The sequence below is a fragment of the Orbicella franksi genome, chromosome 11 (assembly GCF_964199315.1).
Source record: "Orbicella franksi chromosome 11, jaOrbFran1.1, whole genome shotgun sequence".
Lineage (NCBI taxonomy): Eukaryota > Metazoa > Cnidaria > Anthozoa > Scleractinia > Merulinidae > Orbicella > Orbicella franksi.
The window spans coordinates 11741901-11760041 of NC_138155.1; the positions used below are offsets into that span (position 1 = coordinate 11741901).

General features: G+C 43.2%; 3 protein-coding genes across 4 annotated transcripts in view; 1 reads left to right on the top strand and 2 right to left on the bottom strand.

The window, feature by feature from the left end:
- LOC145460303 (uncharacterized) overlaps window positions 1–739 on the bottom strand; it is a 29402-nt gene extending 28663 nt beyond the window's left edge. The window contains exon 1 of one of the 2 annotated variants that reach the window (XM_081445062.1): window positions 530–739. In XM_081445062.1, the coding sequence (XP_081301188.1) occupies window positions 530–739 (210 nt within the window). Of the gene's footprint in view, window positions 508–529 lie in introns of those variants that run through there. The other variant, XM_081445063.1, reaches the window with a different exon arrangement.
- A 175-nt stretch (window positions 740–914) lies between these two features.
- On the top strand, window positions 915–4163 carry LOC145460344 (uncharacterized). The gene is made up of 2 exons (XM_081445125.1): window positions 915–1058; window positions 2276–4163. The coding sequence occupies exons 1-2, from the start codon at window positions 926–928 to the stop codon at window positions 2824–2826; spliced, it is 684 nt and encodes a 227-aa protein (XP_081301251.1). The 5' UTR covers window positions 915–925; the 3' UTR covers window positions 2827–4163.
- Window positions 4164–7883: 3720 nt separating this feature from the next.
- LOC145460262 (carbohydrate sulfotransferase 4-like) lies at window positions 7884–10172 on the bottom strand. The gene has a single exon (XM_081445012.1). It carries the CDS (start codon window positions 9213–9215, stop codon window positions 7944–7946), a length of 1272 nt encoding a protein of 423 aa, XP_081301138.1. The 5' UTR covers window positions 9216–10172; the 3' UTR covers window positions 7884–7943.
- Window positions 10173–18141: the final 7969 nt, after the last annotated feature.

Genomic DNA, 18141 nt, shown 5'->3' on the forward strand with positions numbered 1-18141 from the left:
AGAGAGGTGGCCACTGAAGAAAGGTGGCCTTTAGCAGAGGTTCAACTGTACCTCGTTATGCTACTACACAGAATTTTGTAAATAATTGTGCATTATGCGTTTATTTCCCTATTTAATTATGCATTCACTTTTGGACGTCCTGTTCTATTCATGACTGCTGTTGACGTGTGAATCGCAGCAAACGTTGAATACATAGTTCAGTCTGACACATATAGAAATCTCCCTCATCCGATCATATGTTGGTGTTAATAGATTGTGTTAATGAAATTCGATATCCAAACTCAACTAAATCCAGTAAGTCTAACAGGTTGTTTCTCTTCGGTTCGACTAGATTCGATTAGCTAGGGCTTTCGATTACCCATAACGCCCCCCTGAGAGTAACTAATGTTGTTAATGTTGTTTCAAAAGCAAATCTTTACAATGACCGATAAATCTCATGAGTAGACTGGTAAATCTTACAAAACGTTCGCTTAAATCTTAAAACGACAGCACAAATTCATCACAGTAAATTAGATTACATTATACTCACACTATCGAGCAGAACAGCGTTGTCGTAAGGTTTCAACCCTGCTTTTGTACTTGTCGTTGTCAAGAAAGGGCCAGCAGTATTGCCATCGGAACCAAAATAATGATAAAATAATATAATCAACACTAGGATGGCAAGACCCCAAATTACCAAGTATTTCTGCCTTCGGTAGCCAACCATGGTGTTTTTAGGAGGCCCAGCCGAAGGTCGCATTGTTTATTGAAGCGAAACGTTTGCCTTGCCTTGCGTTACTCCTGCTCTCGTGTGGGGACTGGGAACTAGGATTAACAGACCGCTGGTTAGAAGAGACAAGGGGCTCTGTTAGTCAGAGTTCGATCAGTTACGGAAAAATCACTCGCTACATTTGTACATGGTTTTCGTCGCGTTAATTCAGCGTAAATGGCAGATTTGCCTCCACAATCTGTTGCAGCATTAACAGTAAACTCAGAGGAAGAAATCTACGGTGAAAACACAAGTAAAGATACGGCTGAAAGCGGTGAAAAGACAAAACAACAGCATACTGCAGATCAAGGTACAAACACTTGATTTTTATCCCCTCTCATTGGTAAATCTGGAACGCATGTTATCACCTGACACACATAATCACGCCACTCATTTAGGTCTGTGTGAGACCAGTCAAATGGAAGCTATCGAGTGGTATACCCGTACTATCATATGTTTATTATGCTGTGCAATTAATGCGAGGTGGTTCTAGTGTCTAAGTCTGTGGAAGAAATTAAAAACCTTTTTTTAATCTTATATGACCATTTAAATAAAAGGTATTGCATTGAACAGTGCTTCCTCATCAATGATGCACTTTACAACGTGGTACTAAATTTAAGTCTGTATGAATGAAACCCTAGTGTTTGTTACTGAGCAAAAAGACTGGGCAGTAACTGTTTCATGATTCATGATGTCAATAGCAAAGGCTAGAAGATTAGCTAGCAAGATTCATGCTGGCGAGATATGGTGTTGGGGTATGCTCATCATCACCAGATGTTTAGAACGCATAGTTTTTCATCATTGCTGTACCAGAAAACTCTCATATAATCCAAGCTAAGTTCTTCTGATGTGCTTGTCTTTGCTGTTCCACAAAACTAAGATACAGTGACAACATCTGGGACGTGGCCCTTACTAATCCTAGTCTTCTTGACACATGGTTTTTACTCCAAGGTCTGTGATTTCTTTCACATTTTAAAAATCTTGAATAACTTCAAATCCCAATACACTATTTTACTAATGCTAGTTCCAGTCCCTTGTGGGGGTAAAATTTGATCTTTTAATAGACCAATTTCAATATATTAAAATTTAGCCTAAAACAATAGACCCCAGTATGAGGCTGTGAGGAATAACTACAGAGTTTGTGGGGTTTATTCCCCAGAGCCTCGTGCTGAGGTCTATTCTGTTAGGCTGAATTTTAATATACCAAAATTGGTCTATTGAATAAATAGGGCCATTTTTGGTGCAGTGATCACTTCTTGCACCCACAAGGGAATGGAACTAGGAAATATTTCCATTAGCAAAATGGCTTATTTCTTGCCCTTCCTTGCCTTTTTTAATACCTCTGTTTAGGAAAAACATAAAATAACTAAAGAGTTATGGGCAATTTAAGCACCTCACTTCCATATGGTGCTCTTCCTTTTTTAAAACTTAGATATAAATTTTGGTCATATTTAATATTTTGAACTTGGCACTCTAGTGTGTAACAATCATTATTAAGTACCTGAAATGTGAAATCTTTTTTTTCAGTTACACAGGGATTATCAGTAGAACAGGAGGAAAGAGATAAACATGTCAGCTGCCTTGCAAGCCAAGGAACTTTGCCAGAGGAATCAAACACTGTATTGACACCTCCTGATGCAAGACTAGAAAGACATAGACTATCATCAGGGGCTGTAATGGATACCTATGAAGAAATCACTAATAGTGAAGTAGCATCTTTAGATGAGTGGGAGAATGTGCAAAAATCATGCCTGTCAGAAATTCCTCCAGTTGATCCAGAAGTTTTGCACGATTTAGAGTTAAGAGCTTATGGTATTGCCGGAAACTTGGATCATATGCTTGCAACCTTGGCCAACAGTTTGAAGGCTATGTCGCAAGTGAGCACAGAATGTCTTGGTGCGTATGGTTCTTGTGTGGACCATGTCAGCCAAACAGTGGATGAAAATATCAAATCAATGTACACCCTCATTGCAAGATGTGAAGAACTCAACGCAAGTCTAAAACCACTGCAAAACTTAGCAGAGCAAGTGAAAGAAATCAAGAGGACATTAGACATATTTGAAGCAATTTGCAAGTGACTGTGTGAAACGAGGACTCTCGCCTCTATTTGATAAATAATTAATTATTTCTTTCAAAGTGATACCGTATGCAGTCATCACGCTCTTCCAGTCAAATTTGGTAATCCAATCAGTAAAAAAATCTAGTCATGAAATAGTCTCCCTCCCCTCCCCTCCCCTCACCCACTCTCATTTTGCTATACAACACCCAAGGGGCAGCACACCATTTACTGCCCCCCCCTATCTTAGCAAGGACAAGCACACTGCCACTCCAAGCCTTGTTTTCAAGCAAGATAGAGCCCTCTATGCTTCTCCTTCCTGCCCTTTACTAGCCTTCTCCATAGCTGCCACTTCCATCAGCAAGACCCCAAATAAATTTGTGCTGCATCATGTAAAAGTCCTTTTTTTATCCCAATTGTAAATAAGTGCTTTTTTCTCTTGTTCTAATACAATTTAAGCTATTGCAAGAAATATCATTCCAAAATGTTCAGTGTTTTACTCTGAACATCTAATGAAAACAGTAAATTAAATTAAGCAGTAAAGTTTGAAAAGAGATATATTAAAAAAAAACATTATGGTAAAAGAAAATGTTGGATGATATTGTTCTTGACTTTGTACAACAAATTCATTGTCAATAACAGGACAGACGCATGAAAAACTGACATCAATTTGTTTTTTCTTTTGTGAACAAATTGTCAAATTGTCCTCTCTCGCTCGCTAAAGGTGAAGCCTTGGAGCCAACTGGCTCATAGCTGCCGGAGCTTATCCCAGTTTCTTCCTAGTTTCTTGCTCACTGGTGTATCGCATAAATTATAAATTCATGTGTCTGTCCGCTTATTGACAATAAAAATTAGCCAATGAGTGCATGGGAATTTATGCAGCTATCGTGAAAAATGATCATCAGCTCAGTAGTATGTAGAAAACCTAACTTGTAGTATGTAAAGAAGTTTCTTTAGTAGGCGTGGTCAATTCTTTAAGAACAGGTCAAGGATGCTTACATGTGTCTATTGTATCCAGGGCGACTGTGAGACAGCATGCACAAGTAACTGTATATTTTTGTTGTTGTTGTTTTAAAAGTCATGGGCTCCAATTAGAAAAACCTGTAATATGGGGAGAGTTAATGCCAATCCATTAAAAATAGCTTCACGATGCTTACTTGTGTCCACTGCTTGTGTCTTACTTGACACACATATATAATGGGGGTTCTGGGGCCAGCAAGTCTGCGCCACTCCAGGCGCCTTGCTTTGCTCGGCGCCTGAGAAGGCCCAGTTGTTTGCACCCAGAACCCCCATTTTGTATGTGTGTAGCACGTCCAGGTTTTACCGGTTTAACCGGTGTGACCTGTTTTGAAAGCGGACGGCTCCAGTTGTTTGCATTAGAGTGCTGCCCTAGAATTCTTTCCTATTGAACAAGCCGCAGTTTCTTAGTATAACAACAATGGGTAGCGGGAGAAAAGGTCTGATTGATCAAAGCCAAAAAAAAAAAGTTTCAAATAAAAATGAAGGAGGAAGATTAGAATGGTTTAGGCCTGCAGACTTAACTTTTCTTTTTTGTATTTGCCGGATCATATTATTTACAATATGAAACGAATGGACCCCAGAGAGGTCGCCAATATTCTGTTGCCAAAAGCCAAAACCAATGAAACATGCCGTATATAGAGCCAGATATAAGCTGGCTGACACCCGCGAACAAAACCGATCTCGAGCAACTAACAAGCGAGTTCGTGGTGTTTGAAGACAAGACAAAATAAGTGGGCCGACGTCGATGAAGCGCTCGAAAACATGGCCGCCCGCTTGTCAGAGCTCGAAGATTCTAACAAACTTTTAACAAGCTGTGCCGCTTTTGGGTCGGGATTTATGGCTGCCAAGATAGCTATCTGTATAATGATGCGCGTCTTTGGTCTGAACAAAAAAACAAAGCAATTAAAGATTCGTGGGCGAGTGTTTTGCCTCAATCCTCGCTCATAGCAAAAACGACCTCGCGCGCAATATCACGCACGTTTCTTTGCAACTCAGGCATGAAATATTCATCGACAAGAAACACGACGGCGTGGAAAATGACAATCATGTTTTGATTATATGTAAACGAAAACGTTTGTTTTCAAATGTCAATTCGAGCCAGCGGCCGCCTCTATCAAGCAGAACAAATTAGGTGCATTTCTAACGCCTGGTTCCCACTTGTGAGATAAGCATAGCATTAGTGAGATAAGCAGGTTCCCACTTGTGAGATAAGCGTAACACTAGTGAAATAAGTACAAACATAAGCACAAGAAAAAGAAACATGTTCTTTTTTTCTTGTGCTTGCTCTAATGCTTATTTCACTAGTGTTATGCTTATCTCACAAGTATGAACCAAGCTTAAATATCGCCGCCGCGGCAGATTCACTTGGCGCTGAGCTTTTTTTCCATCTCGTTGATCGCCTGGTGTCCAAATGTTTGGCCTGATTTCGACAGATGTTTCACATTTGGTCCACTCGTCGATAATATGCTTATACTCAGCTTCAGAAATGAACTCGTCTTTGAGCGCGGCTTTCATCTTGCTAGAAAGTGTTTCGCGAAATTCCTCCAGCGCAGTCACGATCTAGGTGTGCTTTTCGATTTTGAGGGTGAGGTCTTTTTCGCCCTTTTTTATAGTCGCCGAGCCAGCTACTAAGGCAGCGCCGCAAGCCCCCAGCGCGATGCCAACGGGGTCTCCGATGCCCGTCGCGAAGGCCACGACCTCCTCCCCCCCTCCCCCCCCCCCCCTAATGAAAACCCCACAGACAAGGCAGTGGCACCTTTGTCTGCCCATTCCAACCTCTTCCGCGAGTTTTCGCACTTTTTGATCTCGGCGTTCTGTTTTTCCCACTGCGCTTTGACATCGCTTTCCATGCCGCGCACCGCGGCCAGGTGCCTCTCATGCGCGGCCCCGTCTGGTGCCGCAGCCGCGCCTAGAGGGGCTGTGGGGGGCGAGTCAGCTGAAACTCACTGACGGCTTGGCTCGATGGGTCGAGCCGCGGGTAGAGAGAGGCGGTCGAATCAGAAGACAGAACGTTCACAGACGATATGGTATAAAAAGCGTTAATTAATTTCTAATTCAAATTCCAGAGGCAAGCCTTTGAAATCAAAGAGCTCGCCATTTTCATCTTTGACGCTGAAAGTTATGCTATTTACATAGGCGTCTGTGGAGCAGTCACGCAAAACCTCGTGAGGAGACGAACAATAGCCGATTTTTTTCATAAGGACGGCCTTTCACATCAAATTTGGCTAAAATATCTGATCTTTTTGCGTTTAAAAAGTTTTTGGTTTTTTCAAGCAGATCGCAATGAACGAAGTATGTCGTTGGAGATGTAGGCCGTTTTACTTATGTTATAAGTTTTAAATTCCGCCCAATACCAAGCAAATGGGCTAAATCACGGTCGAGGGTAATTTGTTTTGTTCCAAAATTTCTGATTACAAGCTGCGCAACAGGCTCATTTGTTTCTGTTTCTATTTGGCGGTATTCATATCGGTCAAACAGAGCGTCTATTTTTTTTTTTTTTTTTTGCCAAGCTCTCTAAAGTGTAATGCCCTGGGGAGATTTTAGCAACTGATAAACCTTGAGGGCTATCGGGGTTACCCAAGGCCGCGCTTCCTTCTTCTTCAAGATTATGCCAGCTATTGTACAAACTGCAAGAGAGGAGTTTCATGAAATGTACCTTCGGGATCGGCTCCTAGAAGTACACAGTTTCTCCGTTATTTTGCGCGACAATCGTAAGTACAACCATTTCTCTTCTTCGAAGAAGATATATTGAACAAATATAACATATTCAAAATGAATGCTTACACAAGTGGAAGCGACGAGTTCAAAGAATTTCAAAAATGGGCGCAAAGGCCAGATACGAAAGCCAGAGAAGCCGCGGCCCAGACAAGCGCGTGGGCCGCATTCACAAAGCAGTTCCCGAATGCTGATAAAAACCAATTCGTGGCACAAAATAAATATTGATGAAAAGCGCAACATCACAGCAGAAATGTTTTTCAAAGCAGGGGAGGGGGCGCTTCAAAGCGTGTTTGGTTCAGGCAGGCGCTCTTGGAGTCAGTCAACGAAAGCCGCGCTCGGTCTGATGGGCGTAGCGGACTTTCCCTATCAACTGTCGCCAATGAAAACCAAAACAGCACTGCCAATCCCAGCCGTAGATTTCACAAAAGCGGCGTCCAGCCTGAAAAAAATATTTAACCAAACCATAAATATCTACGTGACCCCAGACATCTTCTTCGTGACAAAATTCCGCGACATATTCCAAAAAGCCTCTCTCAAACACATCACTGAGACAGAATCGATAGCCTGGCTGAGCTGTCCTAAAATGAAATATTGGCCTCAGCAACGAAACTTCGCTGCAGGAGTTTGTTAATGATTTCAGTTGTTTGTGATTATCTGTAGTTGTGTACAATACGCTATGAGCAGTCTCTCTTGCGGCAAAATATTAAATAGAAATATAATAAAATAAAAATGCGACACAATGATGAGCTCACAGTTGGGAATCATCATGGCTTGATAATGTTTAAACTTCGGCAAATATTTTAGATTCAAGAGTCATTTTCATGCCGAATCACTTACTACTATTTTATCGAGGAAAGAAGACCGCCAATTTGTTTTGAGAGACGGAAGAAACATGAGAAAAATCCATATATAGAACGAGGAAAGGAAAGGGGTAATACTGGTTGATATGCCGTTCGAGGAAAAAAGGGCGCCATCTTGTTTTAAAATGTAAAATGGAATGTAATGTAAAACTTATTTATAGTGGTCATGTACTTAGCTATGCAAGTACTAAGCTTAGCTAGTTTACATGCATGCCACTGAAACAAAGGAAACAATATACTTCAAATATACTTAACATAGTTAAAAATCCCAACCCGAAAAGACGAAAGAAACGTGGCAAACAACATATGTGAAAGGAGAAATTCTTAAAAAAGTTTTCATTCTTACAGCATAATTATCTAAAAAAAACAAACAATTATCTTTCCCCATAACATAACTATTGTATCTTCCTCACCCATTTTAGTTTAAGCATTCAGCAAAATTAAATAGCTTTTAAAGGACCCTTCTGTTTGGTTAACACGATTGTCGTTTCTAGGAAAGTAGCGGCCTCCCTACTTGAAGGATTCTCTTTTTCGTTGTACTTTAGTTGATTGACAGTTCTTTCAATAATGGTATTTCGTTAGCTATCAGCGGCTTGCTATTGTTTATCTGACCAGAGTCATAAACCGAAATGTACCCCATTAGTTTCATCAGTGGGATACAGGCCTCTTCGAACAAAGACACTAGCGAGGGATCTTGGTCAAATCTCCAGTGATCCATCCTGCTTGCGTCGTTCTCCGAAAATTGCGTTCTGGTCGTGTTTACGAGAGTTTTTCCTTCCACAATCCACTTATTAATGGAATCCACCTTGGGGATACCAACAAAATTGTACATGTCTTCCATCATGTTGAAAGCATTGGTAACAATGTCTTCATAACGAACGAGCTTGTACCGCCCTTGGAACCAACTTGGCCAAACCTCCTTTACATAGTTTAAATTATCCACAACTTGGGAACATATCAACTGCGAGTTTTGCTTTATGATTTCAGTTGCTTCTGCTGTTAAATTCTTTGAGTCAAACAGTTGCCTTCTGGAATCCTTGATAAAAAATTTACGCCTCAATAAGGACGAAAGAACTGCTCGAGGGTCCCTCACTAGATGAATGATCAGGCAATCGAACTGATTAGGATCAGAGCTACAGAACCGCTTAAGTTCCTGAATTCCAATTTCCCTAGGCAGTCTACTTTGCATGATTTTTGCCACTGTTAGTTTCTTTGCGGTGCAAGCTCCTCTCACTACTTCATTCGTTAACTCTGGACGCAACAGCCGCCAGTACATGAAGGCGAGGCGCTTTGGGTCCCTCAGAAATGGAGGAAAAATTCTTGCCAATGTGGTCTCTTCTCTAAACGTGCATGTAAACAGATCACGAAGCAGACTTGCAAAGTGAGCTGTGTATGCCTTGTTTGTCTGGTCATCTAACGGTTGCCACTCGTCTTCGTAAACACGTCTTCTTAGATTATGGAGTGGCTCGTAAAGGTAGAAGACATCTGGATGCAGATTAAATATGTTCCCAGAAAAAGACGAGCCAGAACTCATGTGGGTCAAAATAATTACGTTCAACCTTTTCGTTCTCTCGGCCAATGATTTCACTGTAGACTTTAACTCTTGTTGATCATTTAGTGCTGAAATGTCACTTTCTTCGCGATTGTGTGACCGAGTTTTCGCTTCCTGTCCATCCTTATATTGTTGCTGATGCATATGCACCAGAACTGTCAGCTCCGCACATATGATAAGGAACGCACCGAGGGCGCAAATAAACAAGACATGGAGCAATATACCATTACCACGACAACTGAAACGAAAACAGTAAATCATTTTCGTTGCGAATAGAAAAAAGGATTATCAATGCAAGGAAAAATCTAGATATAGGAGGCAAGATTTGCACCCTGGGCGCGATGGAGAGTGTTTGAAATAGTTACACATTGTCTGAAAGGGAGGTGGGTGGTTTATTGCAGTGATAATAGTGATGTTGGTATTTTGCATCTTCCCTTTCTCAGGCCAACATAGTAAAGACAAACATTTTTTTTTAAGATGCCAATTTTTGTGGTGAAGTACCTGTAGCTCCTCTGAGGTGGAATGGTACCCTATAATATGACGATGTTCAAGAAAAATCCAAGTTTCGAAAATATAAGATTTAAAACCCTTGAACACTTGTAAAAACATTTGAAACGATCTTGCCGAATTTGCCTCTAGATGAGTATGAAATTCAAGGAAAACACACAGTGATATAATATTTTTTACGGAGCAACGGCCATAGCAACGGGCGTTTTCAGTCATAAAATGACCCCAAATATAGATAAGTTTTGACATAAATGAACGGTACTTTGTAGAAATGCTGTTAAGACATGGGCAGTTCGATAGATGTAATTACTAGTGAAAAGCGTCGCCTGAATCACCATCGCAGGCTCATTCATTTCCCTTATGAAAGGAGTATTTCCTACAACTGCGGTAACATTTTACAAAATAAAACAACCATTACAACACCCCTCTCCCCCGAGATGCAACCTGCACCTTCCGCCCCTTAATGAATTTCTGTGTAGTCAAATAATTCGTCGTGTAACAAACTTTAAGTGCAATTTTTCTCAGATGTCGGCGCTAATGCTATAAAATAGTACCTCAAAAGGGCGTGGCTGGTTGCCATGGAAAAAAAAATTTAAAATAAAGCCTTCAAAATTCATTTTCTCTAAATGAGTGCAATCTCACGCATCTGATCTTTCTTTTCCATATTGTCCCATTTAGGGCACCATTCCACCTTAAACTACGATAATTGCTATAATAGATTGATGGATTGCTGAGGAGAAAAGAAATTTTACTTCAGTCAGTCCCATTCAAAATCCTTCCATCATTTTTGCATGTCACCAAAGTGATAAAGGATGATGTTATCTGCGGGAACGTTGGCTGTGGTGGCACCAAGAATATGGTACTCGATCCCACTCGAACTAATTAATTTTTAGATAATAAATATGTTTAAATATCTTAGAATTTTAACTAAGTTTCTTCTATTATTGTTTTCCCCCTTTCTTTTAGCTTTTTAATAATCTTTAATGTAAAGGGCCGTGGACAATTAGTGGAATTGGCGCTATGCATATATTTTTATTATTATTTATTATTATATAATTTTAAAATGTCCCTTGGTTCAAAGGTGGACCATATATGACGGCTAGTGGTGACTATTTGTTAGTCAAACTTAACTACTTGCTTCATTCTACGAGCAGCCTACCCCTGATTACTCACAATTTCCTGCTTGAAAATCCGCGTGGAAGAACACAAACGATCAGAGAATTCGCTCGCATTTGGCCGTTTGCGTTCTGTCCCGCGGATTTTCGAGCAAAAGAGAGACTTCTCGCAGTCTACATTCTTTTTTACCATGAAGTTTTCTAAAACAGAGCAAAACAGGTTATTTACCTTGTTGATGAAGTCATATCTCTCGTCAAGCTGCTTACGTAAAATCAAATGTTTAACGTACTAAGGACAGATACATATGAAGCGGCAGAAGGACGCGGAGAAATAAAATATAATTTAAATAGACCTAAATAAGCAACACAATAATGTTGATGTCAAGGGAACAAAGATTTACTTTGAAAAATGTCGATTGTCGTTGAAAAAGAGTCGTTGCGTTGAAACAGCGGTTTCACAAAAGCCTTTCCATAGTTACATGAAAATACCGTCGTTGTAGTTGAAACAGGGAAATTTTGGGCAGAAGTTGCAAGACTTACGCCAGATAAAAAGGAGAACTTTAAAACGCAGAGAAACCACTTTTTACCATTGCTTTAAGTAACGCGACTAGCAAAAATTTGATAAATACTAGAAGCCAATTAAATAACAATATTTGTCAATATCAAAGTTAGTGGTATAGGTTTAGTTTAGTGGTTTGGGATTGCATTGATGTTTATATAATGAATAGAACATTACATGGCCACTTGTAGAAACGAAATTTCTCTTCTCGTGTTGACAAACCTTTCACTCGTTCGCGGCGCTCACTTGTGAAATATTTCTAAACACTCAATTTGCTACTACTAGCTAGGTACATCACTAACTTTTATATAATAAATATTTTTATTTGATTAGCTTCTAGTATTTATTGAATTTCTGCTAGTCTATAAAAGTGAACTTCAAATGATCTTCAAAGAAATGATCAATTATGCACGATCCTCAGTTGGAATGTTGCTTTCAGCGAATTAATCAGGTGTCGTGTTTGGTCGGACAAACCAAACTACTGTATTAAATCTATCACAAGGGGCTAATCTTCCAAACATTATGAGGTTTCATTGAAATTCCCACTGGTTGCTTTGAAGTTTCTCTGTCAAGTTTGGATATAAAAAATTTACCGATACTCGTTACCTCTAATGGAGATTCGTTCAGCTCAATTAGGTTTTAAGTTATTCTGGGTGAATTAAGTTTCAGTTTCAATTTTCCTTATTTTGTAGCTAAGAGGTTTTCTATTTTGATAATAAATCGTGTGTTGTTCTTGTTCCTCGCGTAAAACGATAATCCCTCAGACAGCTTTTTCGGCAAATTTGCATATTCTATATGACGAGGCCGCAAACGACAGAATCTGCGATGATTTCGGAATAGATCCATCGAGTGATTTCCGTTTTAAACGTGGAATGAACCACGGCCTGGGGAACGTGTACCTTTACTTGTATGACATAGACAAGGTAGGAAAGGCGGAATGGGCCCATTTTCCCAAGTACCATACTTTCGGCCCCAAAAAAATCAGCTACATTGAGACAGACTTCCACTCAGTATAAGTGGTTCGCTCCAAAAACCGTCGCCGGTTTGACGCAGACAGGCCTTTCGCGCATAAATTAGTCAATCCAAGCTTTTGTTTACTGCATATTGGGCGCGCAAGTCAACGTGCGCAGCAGTATTCTTGGAGAAGGAGGCCGAGCGAAAGAAGTCCGCGGTGTACCCTGGGGTGTGGCTGATGCCCGCGAGAATGATCATCAACGCAGGAAGCAAGGTTGGTTACAACAATAAGCTGAAACAGGCAGTTGCTGGAATGAAACTGGGGGTAAACAATGAGGTGAATCCAGGTACAAAAAAATCTGGGCTAAAAACGATGGAAGGCGACCCATCAAAAATCAACCCGCCAAACAGCCATCCTTCCAAGTCGATTCACAAAGCAGCAACGAGTGGAAGCTAGGAACAAAAGTAAAGCCCACGCCCTCAGACAAAACCCCCAAGGTTTCACCCTCTTCCAGTCAGCAACCAGAGGAGCCACAAGTGGAAGATTCGCAACACGAAATCAAAAAACAGCTGTCATCATAGGGTTTGTAGGCCTCGCTGCGTTACTATTGATCCTGCTAAATTAGCAAGCAGGCGGTTAACGGCGCTTTTTGATATATTTTTCGAATAAAAATGCCACCGCGGCAAGAATCAGCAGCCAGGTGTGCTCGACGAGATAGCTGACCACTTGCCCCGCTGTTTTGATAAGAAAGCTCACAATCGAGCCAATTAGCTTGGGCAGCATGGAACCAAGGGCCCCGCCCATATCCTGAAGACCTTTCCCCAAGCTTTGCCGGTGGCTTTCAAAACGTTAGTAATTGTGTCGACGACAGCCCCGATTGTGACTCCCGCAGCGACAAGAACAGCGGTAACTGTCACGCCATATTTTTTGAAGATGTCTTTGATTTTTTCCGAGAGAGGCCGCGCCCTTTCTCTTTCCTCAACCTGAGTTTGCAAACGCCAAACGTCATCGTGGTGAAGCCGATAGTCAAGCTCAGAATCCTCGTAACCAAAATCGCCGCCGCCATCTGCCATCTCGAGTATATTTCAATCATGTTTTTTTAAACTAGAAAATAATCCCGGTTTGTTACACACCGCCCAATCAAGTTTGGGCAAATCTCTTCTTCGAAGAGGAAATGTCCGTGCCAGAGAACCTTCTCCCAACGCACACAGAAAAGACCTTACGCGCCATGAAGGTCCCGCGTGCGGTCAAGCGCATCACCTTTGACCGCAATGAGGCCAGAACTGGTGAGACTCTGTATGTTTCAGTGTCTAAGCTGCATGAAAACGAGGTTTTGGTGCCTGGCTCGCTGTCGCTGCGCTTTAACATCGATCTGTCTGGCGGGCACGCCAACGACTTCCTTGTTTAGAACGTCAAGCTGTCGCTAGCTAGTTGACAAGCTGGTCGTGAAGTTTGCGGGCACCGTCTTGCAAGACACCGTGCGTTACGACATCTACAAAACGTTCGATGACCTGTTCCTTCCTGTTGAAAAGCGCGATAGCATGGTGCCTGAGGGGATACAGAGCGAAGACTTATGCAAGATACGCGCAAAAGCGTGGGACAACAAAACCTCGGGAGTCGACGTTGAAAACAAACTGAACGAGATCTACGGAACCAAGTACCGCATAAGGCTTGACCATCAGCTGCTGAGAGACCACGGCGTTTTCTACCCCCAGGCCCTTTACAATGATCTCGTATTCGAAGTTACGCTAGCCCCAGCTTCACAGGTGGTCAGAGGGATAGACCCAACCAAGCTAAAATACAAGCTCACCAACATCCAACTAGAGTACGAAATGATCCGCAGCCAGACACTCGCAGAAGAGGCGCGCAGCGTGTACACGAGCGGCAAGTAGTTTGCTTATGACCACGTGATCCGCCATAAAGTGGTGACCTTCAGGAAAGACACAGACACGCGGCTGAACATGAAACTCAACGTCCAAAGAAGGTCCATGAAAGGCATCCTCCTTCTTTTCGTAGAGCCGTATACCGCGGGCACCAGAGACTCGGAAAAATACGTCTTCCCTGACGTGACAAAAGTCAGCGTTACCATCAAACCGGTTCGCCCAACATGCTGTGCAACGATGGCATCGAAGGCAAGGACATGTGGGAAGAGGCCAGCCGCTTCTTTGTGAAAGAAAAAAATTAAACTGAACACATGAATCTGCAAAAGTTCTACACTGGCAATAAGTTTGGGATTCTGATTGATCTGCACTCTATGGCAGACCGCAAAATGCATGGCAGCGGCACGCGCCTTGCGAACACCACAGACGGCGTCCAGCTGGAAATCGAACGTAGCGCCAAAGGCTCGGGCAACGTGATGTGCCATGTCTTCGTGATCTCCGACTCCCAATTCAACATCATTGGCAGACAGCCAGAATCCGTGCAGTACTGAAAATGCTCGCATTTTCGTAATTGACCAAACCAGTTTGGTCAATTGAAAGATCTGAACTTTGAATAAATGGACCCAGGCAACATCCCCTTCAACGCGCTCATCATGGGACCAACTAACTCAGGAAAAACGCAGTTCCTCGTGAACCAGTTCTGCGGCCCCTTCTGTGGCAGGTTTGATTACGTCGTGCTCATCTGCCCGACATTCGCTTATAATAAGACCTTAAACTGCTTTGCTGGGAGAGACCCGCGGTTGTTTGTCATCATCTGCGAGCAGCACGAAGTGGAACTTTGGTTGAAACGAGCGAGCTTGTATTTTGAAGGCGCCAACACCCTCATGGTCCTCGATGACTGCGCGGCCTCTAAAGACGTGAAAGGGCGGACTGGTGAGCTTGTAAAGCTCGGCTTTTCTGCCCGCCACACAAACATCAGCGTGTGGGTACTGACTCAGCAGCTCTCCAGCATCGCGAAGTCTTTCCGTGAAAATGTGGCAGCGATCGTGTTGTTTTACACCCCTTCGGCCAAGACCACGAAGGCCATCTTTGAAGAATACGCGGCGGGAGCTTTCCCAAGATGACCTCAAGCAGCTGATTGCAAGCCTGAAGGGGCGCAAGTTCTCCCACCTCGTGTTTTCTCTTCGCTTCCCTTACAGGATTGAATTGTTTTCGAATTGAAAGAAAGAAATATTTAACATATCTGCCTGCTCGCATGACTACCGTCACTGATGAAACGAAAGCTTTGGAAGAAGTTATGCAGCTGCTGGAAACAGAGCCGTCAAGCTCGCCCGCGCCCACTCTCGTGCAACCTGACATTCCAGCTCTTCGTGAACAGCTTGCAATTCTTGTTTCCACAGGCAAATCAAAAGAAGCCATTGGCGTGCACCTGACACACGAGCAGGTAAAGCGCTTCACTGACAAAAGAAAAGCACTACAAAAGGTACGAGACGTATGTGGGTGCCAAGACCACTGAAACCGTGATTGAAAGCTTTCTTACGTTGGCCACGAAAGCGGTTGGCATGTTTGTGCGCGTCAAAGAAGCTGACGCTTTGCAGAATGAGCTAAAAAATTATTACATCATCACTAAAGAGTTGTCAGCCGTGGCAGGCTGCCTTGCATTGAGATGCGGGTGGTTGCTCGCGGTGGCAAACGCGGCGCTGATCACAACAAAACATATCGATTTTAGTTCGCCGCCTCGACTAGTCGAGGTATCGCAGACCCACCCTTCCCGTAATGCAGACGGGTATCCACTTAATGGTGTTGATGAAGTTGTTGAGAAAAACTGCTGAATAATTGGCCAGCATTGACCAGCGATTCCTCAATCAAATATTTTTTGTTCACTAAAATAATGGCGGATTCAGAAAACACTCAAACTGCAGCTGCAGAACCACAGCCTGAAGCCGACTCTTCGAGTCAACAGGTGACTTCAAAAATACCAACCAATAAAACGTTGGCTGCAAAAAACCCGAAGCGGGTGGCCGAGGGCACAGCCGTCGCTGAGAAAACGAGACAGGCGCGCGAAGCACAGAAAAAAGCCGCTGAAGCCACGAAAGCCGCTGGCCTCGTTCCAAATAATCAGCCCGCAGCCGGGCCGGCAAAAGAAACTTCCGTCGACTCTTCGCCCAAACTCGCTTCCCCTAGTGGACGCGAAGACACAAAAAACATTCTCACCACGACTCAATGGCTCAGTATCATTAGCATTTTAGTTTCCATAATTGGGATCTACTACAAACGTGAAGAGATAAAAAAAAAGGTTGTCAGTGGTCTACCGGCTGCGGGGCGCCGCCTTCGATGCAAGCAAGTGTTGACACGAATGAAAGGCCTCCGGCTGCGGCAAACCCGCAGCCAATTCAAAGAAAAGGTCTCCGCCCTATGGGTTAAAAAACAATTAAACTTTTCCTAATTCATTATATCTGTTCGAAGGGCAAAAATGAAACCGAAAGTAGACGTCCAACAAGTTTTCATCAGCGCTGCTGCTATTTTTGGAATTAGGCTGCTTTGGATTAGTTTCAACGATGAAGTTTTCGAACCAGTCCGCCATCTCATTTCTACGCCGTTTACTTGGGAAGAAGAGCCCGTCTCTGACTCACTGGAAGAGTAAATATGTGGTGCAGAATCACCCCCCCCCCCCCCCTAACGAGGGTTTTCTTTTGAAAATAAAAAAATTCAAAACTTATACAGACATGTCTGAAAACAAGCTCGTGAAAATGATCATGGATGCGGCCGTTCTTACTAGCTTAGCCGCCGGCATCGGCTGGATTGCGAAAAAGGTGGTGAAAGAGAACTTCACCGCTGACCCCAGTAGCAGCGGCATGAACTATGCAAAGTTCACAGCTGTCCTGGCGGGCAGTATCGCGGTCAAACAGTACCTCGAAGGCAAAAAGATTCTTCCGACCTCTGTGTAACGAACAACAATTAAAAAATATATGTATATCTTTAACGATGGCTAGCATTGCGATGATGGTCGGAGGTGCTATTCTTAACGCCGCTGCTTTCACTGGCGGCAACTATCTCAGTTGCCAAATATTTGTCTGGCGACAGCGGGAAGACTGATTTAGAAGAGGAAAAGCGGCGCGACAAAGCCCTTGAAGATTATCAGGCCGCTATGGCCAAATACACGCGTGACCGCACGAAGCTTCTTGATTGGATTCAAACCAACAGAGAGATCAAAGAACAAGCGAAGCAGAACTTCACGAACACCGATTACGCGTTCAAACTCTATAACTAGGCCCACCCAGACAAGCAAATCACGCTACCCGAAGAGCCTCAATTCGCTGACTTTTATCAACCCAGTGAGCAGTAGAAACCAGGCGAGTTGCTTTTGTGGGGGGCAGCGCGCTCGCTCTCGGCTACGCGATTTTTCGTTTTCTTTGAAAATGCTCGCATTTTAAAGCAGCGCTATTGGTGTTACAATATGGACACTGAAAAGCAGCTCGCCAAAGTCTACTACAGCCCCAAGGGCTACTGGAAAGGCATCGCTGCCTTCAAAAAATTAGCGGACGCTGCATCCACTAGTGAAGAAACCGCCAAGCAGTGGCTCATCAAACTGGCTTTCTGGCAGATCTATCTCCCCGCGCCGCGCTACATTCCTCGCCCCAAATTTGACGTATCGACGCCTAACGCGGTCTACCAAGCGGACCTTCTTTTTCTGCCTCACGACAAGCTCCCGCGCGGTCGCAAAATTTACAAATACGCGCTGACCGTTGTCGACGTCACCAGCCGCTACAAAGAAGGCTAGCCTCTGACCTCAAAAGACTCTGCTGAGGTTGCGAAAGCTTTCCAGTCGATTTACAGACGCAGCCCTTTGGCTTGGCCGCAGATGTTGCAGGTCGACCCTGGGCGGGAGTTCATGGGAAGCGTGACCAAAGAAATGGAAAACGACAAAACCTATATCCGCCGTGGGCGTGCTGAAATTTACAGAGACCAAGCCATCGTTGAGCGTTTCACCCGCACGCTGGCCGAGCGCTTGTTTGACTATCAGTATGCCGTGGAAATGCTACTGCATTATGGCCAGCGGTCGACTGCGTGGGTCAAAAGGCTTCCCGACGTTGTCGCCGCTCTGAATAATGAGATGACCAGTCTTATCGGGAAAAGACCAGCTGTCGCGATCAAAGAGAAGGCAGTCGCC

Coding starts and splice junctions, on each gene's coding strand:
- LOC145460344 (XM_081445125.1), top strand. CDS start 926: ATGGCAGATTTGCCTCCACAATCTGTTGCAGCATTAACAGTAAACTCA. Junction 1,059..2,275: donor ACAGCATACTGCAGATCAAG/GTACAAACACTT, acceptor CTTTTTTTTCAG/TTACACAGGGATTATCAGTA.
- LOC145460262 (XM_081445012.1), bottom strand. CDS start 9,215: ATGATTTACTGTTTTCGTTTCAGTTGTCGTGGTAATGGTATATTGCTC.